At 35.4% G+C, this 12,597-nt stretch overlaps 1 protein-coding gene across 1 annotated transcript in view; it reads left to right on the top strand.

Annotated features, from left to right (window-relative positions):
- The window catches only part of Swt1 (SWT1 RNA endoribonuclease homolog), an 88,375-nt gene that overhangs the window by 6,132 nt on the left and 69,646 nt on the right, over positions 1-12,597 (top strand). The window contains 3 exon segments of the mRNA XM_074047253.1: positions 1,050-1,133; positions 5,698-5,756; positions 10,660-11,374. Of these exon segments, the coding sequence (XP_073903354.1) occupies positions 1,050-1,133; positions 5,698-5,756; positions 10,660-11,374 (858 nt within the window).

The following is a 12,597-nucleotide window of genomic DNA, read 5'->3' as shown; positions in this document are numbered from 1 at the left end:
TTGGACCTGACAAAACCACCTATTCCCCATCTTATCTGTCTGTCTCTTTCCTTTGCTCTTCCACTCCATGGCTTCCTTGTTGTTCCACAATCTAGGTACATTTTCTGCTTCTGGGGCTTTGCCCCTAGCTGTCATTCCCTTTGAGCGAAAACTTTTTCTCTACTTACTCAGATGGCTTATCTCTTCACTTTATTTAGGTCTTCATTCATATGTCATCTCATAAATGGGGTTATTTCTGATCACTCTGTTCAAAAATTGCAGATTCTCCCAATTCTAACTCCCAGCCTATCCTGTATGATTTCTCTGCTTTCTTTTATTCCGTAACATCATCTGACACATGAAATATATTACTTAGTTATTTGTAAATTCCTATACTGGATTTTAATGTGCATGGAGGCAGGGGCTTTTATTTTTTTTATTAATATCTGCTCACTATCTGGTGTATCTTTGGTATGTATTAGGTACTCCAAACAAGTCTGTCCTTAGTCTATTGTGAATTCAAGGTCCACGGAAAATATAATGAGATACATGGTTTTGGTTTTGCTTTATAGAAGACTGAATCCCACCATGGCAATGTCACATTACAACATTCTTTTTTTTTTTTTTTGAACTCAGGGCCTACACTTTGAGTCACTCTACTAATCCCTTTTTTGTGATGGATTTTTCAAGATAGGGTCTCGCCAACTATTTGCCTGGGCTGGTTTCGAACTGCAGTCCTCCTGATCTCTGCCTCCTGAGTAGCTAGGATTACAGGTGTGAGCCACCGGCATCTGGCTTCTTACTACATTCTTATCTGAGCTGTCAGCTAGCTCCCTACTACTACAACTGTATCCATCTCATCTCTAATTTAGGAGCACCCAGGGCTTCTGATTTCTGGTTGAGTCTCCCTTCTTACCAAAGTTTCTATGTCTTTAAATACTGTTCTCTGGAGTTCATTATTGAATGGGAATATCAGTTTATAATAATGATAAAATAATGCTGTTTTATACCATGCCCAATATTGAGTTTTTCTGTTTTGTTCTTTTTTTCCTCCTGAATGGCATTCTTAGGACCAAAAGGTGAAAAAAACTTCAGCAAGTTTGACTAGTTCAGATTACTCTGTAACATCAGTTCCATCAGAGAAGAGAAAACTGGTGAGTTTTTAAGATCCCATGACTATCTGTATTCTTCCCAGCTACTTGGGAGACAGAGATAGGAGGGTCAAAGTTTGAGGCCAGCCTGGGCAAAAGTTATTGAAATCCTGTCTCAAAAACAAGCTGGCACAGCATGGTCCCAGCTAGTGGGAGGCAGAGGTAGAAGGAGGCCAGCCCAGGCAAAGTTAGCATGACACCTTATCTGAGCAATAAACTAAATGCAAAATGACTGAGGGACATTGCTCAAGTGGTTAGAGTTCTTAAGGGTTGTTAATTCAATCATAAATTCTGTTTAAAAAAAAAAAGATTCTGTAACTAAAAAATATATTTATGTTGTATATAAATATATATTTATATACAACATAAATATATTTTATATTTATTTTATGTTAGTTTTTTGTTGGTTTATTTTTTTTTTAAGAGATGGGGTATCACTATGTTGCCCAGACTTACCTCAAACTCTTGGGATCAAGTGTCTCTCCTGCCTCAGCCTCCCACATGGCTGGGATTATAGGCCTGTGCAACCACACTCGGATATATTAAGGTTCTAATGTGCAGTTAGAGGGTTTATAATATAAAATTTCTTGATAGCTAGTAGTAAACTAAGGTTTGCTTTTTTCTTTCTTCTACTTACCAAAAAGCATTTATTGGATTCTTTACTTCTTGTGTCGTAGACCCTACCATTTTGGATTGGATGGCATAGATACAAATTTAGAAAGTTTTTGAGTGTTCTCACATATTTGTTTATATTTGTCTATAATCAAGGCAGATATCATACTTGCATTTTCTCATTCAGAAATTGAGATCTACAAGGTCAAATGGCTTATTCAAGGACAGGAAACTGAACATAGCAACAGAGCCAAATCCAGAGTTCTTTTTCACTCTTATACTAATTGTTAGTGACAGTAAATTGGTTAAACACATAAGCTAATCCATGAGTTGCTGATGAAGTACATACCACATTGAAGATGAAATTAAGTGTGTATCCATAGTAGCTACATAGTTGTGGTGGATAAAAGCAAAAGTAGTGAAAACTGCAGGAATGCAGAATTGTGTTTTTAAGAATTTACGTATTTATTTTCATACACACCGAGGCATTACTTAGTGATGGGGTTACTTTCCTAGGAATACATTGTTAGGTGATTTTGTTGTGCTGTCATCATAGGGAATATGCACAAACCCAAATGGTATAACCTGCACACCTAAGCTATATAATATATAGCCTATTATTCTTAGACTATAAACCTATACCATGTTATTAAATACTGTAGGCAATTGTAATACATATTTGTTATATCTGTTTGCGTATTTAAGCATAGATAAACATAAAAGAGCTTGAGATCCACAATAAAAATGTGGTATAAAAGTTAAAAATGGTACGCTTATATCGTAGGACTTGAACTTGCTCTAGGTGAGTCCCATAATAAGAGGTGAGTGAATGTGAAGAACCTGGGTATTACATATTTACTTGTAAATTTTACAAGCAATGTGCATGTAGGATACACTTGAGCTTATTTAAAACGTTTTTCTTCAATTAATCAACCTTAATGTGGCTTTTTACTTTATCAACTTCGATAGTTTTATAACTTTTTGACTTTTATAACTCTTAGCTTAAAACTTACATTGTGTAGCTATACAAAAACATTTTTTCTTTGTATCTTCCTTCTATAAGTTTTTTTCTATTTTAAAACTTTTGGGATGGGATTTTGGCTGAAGCGGTAGAGTGCCTGCCTTACAAGCGCAAGGCCCTGGGTTCAAACCCAGGGCTGTCAAAAAACCCAAAACTTTTTTTACTTTTTAAACTTTTGTTAAAAACTAAGAGAAACACACAGGCACTGCATACACACATATACACTAGCCTAGGCCTACATAGAGTCAGGGTCATCAACATCATTGTCTCCCACATCTCCATCTTGTCCCACTGGAAGATCTGCAGAGGCAGTAGCATGCTGAAACTGTCATCTCCTATGATAACAGTTCCTTTTTCTGGAATCCCTCCTGAAGGACCTGTTTCAGAGGCTTTACTCTTTCCAGAAATACATGCATGGTTATTTGCTTGATTTCTTTCTTTTCTGTCATCATGGATTTGCTTGTAATCAGTACAAGATGAACATTTCTCTCCATTAATAGAAACGTTTTGGTGTTGGCGGTCTATGTTTTTAAATTTTAGGGAGCTTGTGAAGTCTGCAAAAGCTTCTGTATAAACCCTTCACTGAGAATTTTCTTAAGAGTTGTTCTTATTCTCCAACAGCTATGTATTCTTGTTCCAGTTGCATAATTTAAGTTTGTAATCTTACGGGATTACCATCATACATGCAGCATGTCATTGAAATGTTATGTGGTGCATAACTATAATTAAACTGTTGTTTCAATTTATTAATTTTTCCATCTTTTTTTTTTTTTTTTTGGTGCTGAGCATTGAACCCAATGCCTTATACATGCCAAGCATGTGCTGTACCACTGAGCCTCACTGGCAAGTCCCACCAGTCTTCTTAAAATATTTATCACATTTGTCCTCTACAGAAAGGTCCTCACTCACTGTGTAGCTAATCATTCATGACCTCAAATTTGGTCATGTCTTAGCTACCCGATTTTCTTATTTTTCCCCGACTTCCTTGACAAAGTTCCTCTACTTTCAGCTAGGCTGATTTATTTTCTCTCTACTGAATTTATATTACTTACCATCTTTCATGTATCTTGTCTTCCTTTTTTTCTAAGCACCTTCTTTTTTTTTTCCTCCCTTCTTTTATCATTTTTACATTTACTTACATGTGTATACATTGTTTGGGCCAATTCCTCTCCCATTCCTCCCCATTTCTCTCACCCTCTTCCCACCTCCCACTTTCCATGCAGAACCTATTCTGCCCTCTTGTTCTCCAATTTTGAAGAGAAAGCATAAGAGATAGTAAGAAAGACATTTAATTTTTGCTAGTTTGAGGTAAAGATAGCTATATAGAGAGATTCCTAGCATTGTTTCCATGCACTTATATATTGCCACCCACATTGGTTCATTTCTACCAGACCTCTTCACTACTTCCTGGTCCCCTTTCCATAGTGGCTCTGCCAGTTTTAAGATTACTTTATTCGGTTCTCTTCAGTGAGCACATAAACCACATTCAAGTTTTAGGTTTCCTTCCCTTTCTCTATTGCTCTCCTGCATGTTCTCCCCTTATTGTGTGTCCCATGTCCAATAATATTACTGCATTTGTTTTAAGTCTATAATCTGCATATGAGGGAGAACATGCATATTTTTGGCCTTCTGAGCCTGACTAACTTTGCTTAAGATGATGTTCTCCAGTTCCATCCATTTACTTGCAAATGACAAGATTTCATTCTTCTTCATGGCTGAGTAAAATTCCACTGTGTATAAATACCATGTTTTCTTAATCTATTCGTTGGTTGTGGGGCATCTTGGCTGTTTCTATAACTTGACTATTGTGAATAGTGCTGCAATAAACATGGGTGTGCAGGTGCCTTTGGAGTAACCTGAGTCTCATTCTTTTGGGTATATTTCTAGGAATGGTATTGCTAGATCATATGGTAGATTTATGTTTAGTTTATTATTAAGCCTCCATATTGTTTTCCAAAGTGGTTGTACTAGCTTACATTCCCACCAGCAATGTATGAGGGTTCCTTTTCCCCATGTCCTCACCAACATTTGTTTTTGGTGGTTGTTTGATGGCAGCTATTCTTATAGGGGAGGTGGAATCTTAGTGTGGTTTTGATTTGCATTTCCTTTATGGCCAGGGATGGTGAGCATTTTTTCATGTGTTTTTGGCCATTTGGACTTCTTCCTTTGAGAAAGTTCTGTTTAGTTCACATGCCCATTTCTTTATTGGTTCATTGATTTTAGGGGAATTTAGTTTTTTGAGCTCCCTATATATTCTGGTTATCAGTCCTTTGATACATAGCTAGCAAATATTTTTTCCCACTCTGTGAGTGGTCTTTTCAATTTAGAGACCATTTCTTTTGTTGTGCAGAAGCTTTTTAATTTCATGGAGTCCCATTTGTCCATCCTTTCTCTTAGTTGCAGGGCTGCTGGAGTTCTGCTGATGAACTCCTTGCCTATACTTATTGCTTCCAGAGTATTCCCTGCTCTTTCTTGTACTCTTCCAAGAAACTTCTATCTTTTGGTGGTAGATGGTTTGAACTCTTAGCACTTAGTGACTATTTTTCTGCTTTGCATTTAGTTATACTCTTACTTTAGGTTGTTTGTACATGTCCTTTATGTTTCTCTTACCTTTCTTGTGCATAGTAGCTCTGTATCCCCAGAGTTCACGGAGAGACAAGGTAGTAGAATAGAGAGTCAGACAGGTCTGGTTTCAAATCATGATTCTGCTGCTGACTTGCTTTGTGATTCTGTTTCAGCTTTGGGTGTTTTTATCTGTAAAATGAGAATAATGAGAATGTCTGTCCCACAAAATGATTAGGAGAATTAAGTAAATTATTATGTCATTCTGTTTATTAACACACAGTTATGGAAAAAAATTGTCTCCCAATCTCTTTTTCCTGTAACCAAAATACCAGCATACAATTTATGTTTTCTGACTTTTTTTAATTTCAGAAATCAGATCATACAGACATTCTGTACTGTAATATGAAAAGAAGACAAGATCTGAAAAGGTAAAGTCCCCTTTTCTTGATATCTTTTTACTGTTTTGGTTAGAATTATGAGACTAAATTTTTATTGTGTTTTATTTTGTGGTGCTGGGTTTTGATCCCAGGATCTTACACATGCTAGGCAACCACTATACCACAAGGCTAGTGCATGGTAAACATTGGCAAAATTAAGATTTCTCTGAAGATAGGGCAGGAAACTCTTAAAATGATTTTTTATATATATGTATATATATAAGTTCTGCTTCCCAAATTATCCTCATTAAACACCAGAACCAGTCCATCCTTCCTCTGACTTTTTTTCAGTTTTCTAATGAATCATCATCTGTTCTTTTGTGATATTTTAACTTCTGTATCATTGTTCAAGCGTATTCTATCACAGATTTCATATTAGGTTGATTATTGCTGGTGAATTTTTAAACTAGATTTTTAATGCCTTTTGCAGTGTCCTCTTTTTCCTTTTCTTTTTTTAAATTTTAATGAAAACACTATTGGCTTTTCATTAGTTACCTTTTGCTGAAGGGTACATTTTTTATCCATGTGTTCATATATAAGAGGATAAAGTGTGAATAGATTTCTGATTGATATATTTCCCACCTATACTTGTCTGGATAGTCTTTGGAAGAACAAAGAAAAAGTATTACTGGATTTTTCTGAAATTAGGATTTAAGTTATTCTAAAGATGAATTGAGATTCAGATTGGCCTCAGTATTTAACATCTGATGTTGGCCTCAGCCATTGTTTGGAATGCTGAACAATTGGATGTTTACTTCAATACCACTTTGGCATCAATGACTATTTTGTATGAGTTACTATCATATCTCATCAGGATAACAACATCAGTAATGTGAACAAGACAAATCATTTGGACAAGACAAATTATTGTTAGTATCTGAATGTTCACTTTCAAGTATTGACAAAAGTTACACTAGATGTAAACAAACTATATGCCATACAAGATATTTTAAAACTGATCTGTCATGTAGCTATACTAGATATTTAGTATAGATAGATAGATAGATATTTAGTAACTCCTTTAGTTTAAAGGGTTGCTTAGACAGAAGAAATTCTGTATTTCTAATTGCTAGGATGACAGTCTTATATTTGCTTTCAATATACAGAAAACATTTCTTCAAGCAGTGGGAAAGCACAGTTTAGTTTGTGGAATTTCTTCAATAAAAATAGATCATCACCTTTGGTCAAATTGCTAAGTAGGCTTTGAAAAGGAGTTTTTACAGATATGGCAAAAGTGCCACGAATCGTACCCATTATTGTCAGAATTAGCCCAAATAATACATTATTTTTTGGTGACCTAAGTTGAAAGTGAGTATAATTTATTATCCTAAGTGTGTATTTTGAGAACCAAAGGAGTATTCTTGCAAGTGATAATGCCAAGAAATTATTGGGCTAGACATGTGGGTCAAGTGATAGAGTGCCTTCTGTGTGAGCTCGAAGCCCTGAGTTCAAAACCCAGTCCCACCAAAAAAAAAAGTTACCTGGGCACCAGTTGCTCACACCTGTAATCCTGGCTATTTAGGAGGCAGAGATCAGGAGGATTGCAGTTCAAATCGAAGTTGGGCAAATAGTTTTCGAGACCCTATTTTGAAAATACCCAACACAAAACAGGGCTGGTGGAATGGATCAAGTGGTAGAGCACCTACCTATTAAGTGTGAGGCCCTGAATTCAAGCTCCAGTACCCCCCAAAAAATAATAATCATTGTTTCAGCATTATGTCATATTTTAAAATGTTGGTTACTGGATTTTTTGAATAATCTAATTAGGAAAAATACTATAATTAGAATAATTAAAATGTTGACAACATTTGACATTTATTGTTATATCCCAGTAGTAGGGTTATGATGTTTACCTTCAGCTGAATGTTGATTTTAATAGTGTCATTCATAAATAAGTTACTCGCTACAAGTCTTTTATCTAAGAAGATCTCAGAATGTTAATATTTTTGGTTGCAAATACAGAGCCCTGTGTTATCTCTGTAGCATTTGATTGATTACAGAGTAATTTTAAGATTTAAGATTTAATTTTGTTGTTCTTTGAAAGTATTACAGTGTTGGATTGTGGGTGATAGAGCATGAGACCCCAAGTTCAATCCTAGTTCTGCAAAAGGACAGAAAAAAAATTATAGTGTTGAGTGTTCAGTAGTGTTGAGTAGTTCAGACAATTGTGCAGAGACTGCTGTGAAATCTGCAGCACAGGGTTATGTGAAAATTGCCCATAGAACTAAGAGAATTTGTAAAATTTAGAAGTTTTATTTTATTGTTACTTATTAATAGATAGTGACTTACAGGTGAAACTGTTTGCTGTTACATAATTGATTTTTTGAGAAATCACTTTTTTACCAGCTCTTTGTCCATTGCTGGGTTGTTATATAATTCAGGATGAGTTTACCTAATGGGTCCTCTACTGTCTCTCTAGTGCCTAGCAGAGTGAGCCAACCCTTAGAAGGCACTTAAAGGTTTATTGATACATGTTAATGAATTGCATTTAATTGAAATTTCTTTTTGTGACTACAAAGCAGCATCTACTGTTATTTTTATTGTTATTATTGTGGCATTTACAAATGTTCTTACAATATATCAAATATATCATACTTGAATTCACCCCTCCATGACATCTACTGTTATGAAATACAAAAATATTATCAACTCTACTTATTGCCACTTCCAACATTTTAGCACTTTTCTTTCTGACTTTTTTGACTAGGCTTATTTAAATTTGTATTGTGTGTAATATATATACAGATTTGTACCCTGCTTATGTTTTGGCTCATATTGTATCATTATGTTTTAGCTCATTGAGAACTTTTCATAAACATAATTTGAAATGACTATAATATTTTGTCATATAAATATGACTTTTTAAAAAGAGTCATTTCCAAAATTTTAATGTTTACTCTTTACCTGATTTTTTTGTTATTACAAGTAATCATGAATTGGATATCTTTTAAATATTTTTTAGTTTCTGATTTTTTTCACCAAATTGACAATTACTGAGGAATCAAAAAATGTGTTTTTTGGTTTTTTTTTTTGGGGGGAGGGGAGTGGTCATGGTGACTGGAGGTGTGGCTCAGGTGGTAGAACACCTGCCTAAGTAATCACGAAGCCCTGAGTTCAAACCCTAGTACTGAAAAAAAAAAATAGTGTTTTTAGAGCTGTTAATTCATATTGTCAAATTCTTTGTAGAATTGTCATATAATTTTGCATTTCTCCCAACAACATATGAAAGGATCCCTTTTACTTTTACAACACCTTACCAATATTTAATGTATTGAATGTTACTTTAAAATGTTCACTACCTTTATTTATTTATTTATTTTTGTATTGGGGCTTGAACTCAGGGCCTACACCTTTGGCCACTCCACCAGCCCTTTTTTTTAAAATTTTTATTTTATTCATATGTGCATACAATGCTTGAGTCATTTCTCCCCCCTTCCCCCACCCCTCTCTTACTCCCCCCCACCCCCTTGATACCCGGCAGAAACTATTTTGCCCTTATCTCTAATTTTGTTGAAGAGAGAGTATAAGCAATAATAGGAAGGAACAAGTGTTTTTGCTGGTTGAGATAAGGATAGCTATACAGGGAGTTGACTCACATTGATTTCCTGTGCATGAGTGTTACCTTCTAAGTTAATTCTTCTTGAACTAACCTTTTCTGTAGTTCCTGGTCCCCCTCTCCTATTGGCCTCAGTTGCCCCAAAATATCTGCGTTAGTTTCTCTGCGTTGAGGGCAATAAATATGCCATCTAGTTTCTTAGGTGTCTTACCTATCCTCATATCTCCCTTGTGTGCTCTCGCCTCATCATGTGATCAAAGTCCAATCCACCAGCCCTTTTTTTTTAATGGGGGTTTCACCATCTTTTTGCCTAGGTTGGCTTTGAACCATGATCCTCCTCATCTCTGCCTCTTGAGTTTACAAGCAAGCCACTGGTGCTTGGCGAAAATTTTCACATAATTTGATAGGAAAAAATGGTATGTTATTGTTACTGTAATTAGCATGATTACTAGGCAAGTTTAAAATTTTTTCAAAACATTTATTAGCCTTTCTCTTTAATTAATTTCTTTTTATGACCTAGTCTAGAGTCTTTGTACTTTTTTTTTGGTGGTACTGGGATATTTGCTAAGCACGTGCTCTACGACTTGAGCTACTCCATCAGCCTGTCTTAATAATTTTTGATGAGCTTTCTATCTACTAGCAATGCCATTTCCCAACTCTTTTAATTTGTGTTATTTTTCATATGCTAAAGTTTTAAGTAGTAACAAAATATCACCATTTTCCTTTATTATTTCTTTTGCTGTTGTTAAGTTTAGGAAATTCTCTTTTAAGGCTCAAATAAACATTTCTGTTTTCTCCTCCATTTATTAAAGGTTTGATGAAAAGTATAATGATTAAGATAATTATCCTACATTTAGGTATTTAATCTTTTTTGGAATTTATGTTGTGTGGTGTAATATAAAACTATATATTTTTTTCAAATGGCAAATCAGTGATTTTAGCACCATTTGTTTGTGAATCCTTTCCACTTCGTTCTTCTTTTTTTTTTTGGTTGGACTAGGGTTTGAACTCAGGGTTTCACATTTGCACAGTAGGTGCTCTACTGCTTGAGCCACCTGCAGTTCATTTTGCTCTGGTTATTTTGGAGATGGGGGTCTCGTGAACTATTTGTCTGGGCTGACCTTGAACCTTAATACTCTTGATCTGAGTCTTCCAAGTAGCTAGGATTACAGGTGTGAGCTACCAGTGCCTAGCCCTTCCACTTCATTCTTAAAGTAAGTCATTTCTTAATTTTTTATGAAGTTTGGAGTTAGCGTAGTCTGCCTCCTCAACAAAAGTGGTACAGTGCAGCATTATATGTAATTGAAATATAACCGATATTTCTGTGCTGCCTTCCAGATCGAATGTAAAAATTGACATGCCCAGCAAGAGACCAAAAATCAATTCTTCATCTCAAGAACTTATTAAACTCCAAGAAACATCATATTCAAATGATAATCAGATTGTTTCACAGAGTGCTTCTTCAAGTGGACCTAAAAAAGATATTAAAGATACTAAATGGACAAATGTTAGGAGTAAGCTTGACTATGGAATTAAGGACCTTAGCAGTCCTAAAAGTGCCAAAGATGTGAAACCTAAAGCTGAAGACCAGGCAAAAGAAAAGAAATGGCCTCATTTATTTGCTCAGAAGGAAAAGATGAAAGAAACCATGAAAGAACGGATCAATAAATCTAGAGACAATTCTGAAGAATGTGTCTTGGTGAGATGTAAGAAGTATCAGTTTTCTCAGGATTTTTGTTCCAACAAGATAATTAAGGAACACTTTGAATCTAAAAGGAAGAAGATCAGCTTTAAAATCCCCCCAAAATCCTGTAATACCATTCAGAAACTTGTAGGAGAAAATGTCTTTAGTTTAGAGACTAGTAAGTCAAAGACTAAGTGGGAAGGAAAAGAATGCCTGAAAAGCTCCCAGTCATCACATTTGTCCAGACACAAAACTGAACACTTGTACTCAGACTCCAAATGTAACCAGGTTGCTCAAGAGCGGAAAGGAAAACCCCATCAGGAGCATCAGGAAACCAAAGACTCACATTCCAGGGAAAACCTTGCCCAGGTAAAGCCGTACAAAATGAGGAATATGGGGTTAAAAAAAGTTTTTTTGTAATACTGTGGTTTGAACTCAGGGCTTTGCACTTGCTGCATATGTACTCTACCTTTGAGCCACACCTCCTGCAAGGAATTGAAGGTTTTTTTTTTTTTCCCCCCACTGTTAGGGCAGAGTAAAATGAATTTCATTATTTAAAAAAAAAAACGCAGTCAGGTTTTAGTTTTTTTTTTTATTATTGATGATAATCATAGAGGGCTGATTCAAATTTAATTACGAAGATAATGTGTTCGTTTCTTATTTTATACTCTTTAATTCCAATTTCTTCAAGATTGTATCCTGGCAGGTATCAAGGATCCACAGCAGAAAGAAATGTGTAAAGGTGTGCAAAGAAGCAGTTTCAGAGTCCTTTGAAAAAATATTCTCTACAGAGAACTAATATTCTGGATAGCTTATTCCTTTAACAAATTGTTTTTCAGTGCCACTCTCTGCCAGGCACTGCAGTACAATAGACTATAAGAGACGCACAGTTTCTGATTTCAGAGTTTATTCATGTAAGGAGAAATGATTTCCAAATATGATAAAGTATTTATTACTTAATATCGGAATGCACATCATGAGATTACTATAGCCTTGGTACTCTGTGGTGGGATTAGTTAAGTAAGGTTGACTGAAGGGAGTAATAGTTAAACTGAGAACCAAAGAATGAGTAGGAATTACTCAGGTAAAGGTCAGGTGGAGCGGAATGGGGAAGTAAGGGTATTCCAGGCAGAGCGAATTACATGAGCAGGAATCCAGGCTAGAAAGCTTCGCAAATGTTTTGCTTCTGTATCATGTAATAATTGGCATTTGTGGAATACTTTGAGACCCATTATCTATAGCTTTGTTTTTGTCAAAAATAAAATAATTTACCTTTCAGAGAACTTTTAGAACTTTGGAACCTCAGAACTTTAGAACTTTGGAATCTTGGAATTTTAGAAATTCTGAGATTTAGAGACCTTCTTAAACAGGGGTGATTAATCTTGTCTGCCTTTAAGTGTTGAGACCGTAGATTTCTTGAGAGACTGAGGCTGGAGGATCACTTGAACCCAGGAGTTGGAGGCCAGCCTGAACAACACAGTGAGACCCTGTTTGTCCAAAAAAAAAAAAAAAAAAAAAAAGATTGCAGATACTTCTTACATGAAATGAAGGAATTATGACTACAGAGGCCAGAAAAGAGTTTCAGAGGGTAT

Source organism: Castor canadensis, chromosome 11 (assembly GCF_047511655.1).
Source record: "Castor canadensis chromosome 11, mCasCan1.hap1v2, whole genome shotgun sequence".
Classification (NCBI taxonomy): Eukaryota; Metazoa; Chordata; class Mammalia; order Rodentia; family Castoridae; genus Castor; species Castor canadensis.
Note: the sequence above shows the minus strand (reverse complement) of the source record. Positions and strands in the feature narration are given on the sequence as shown.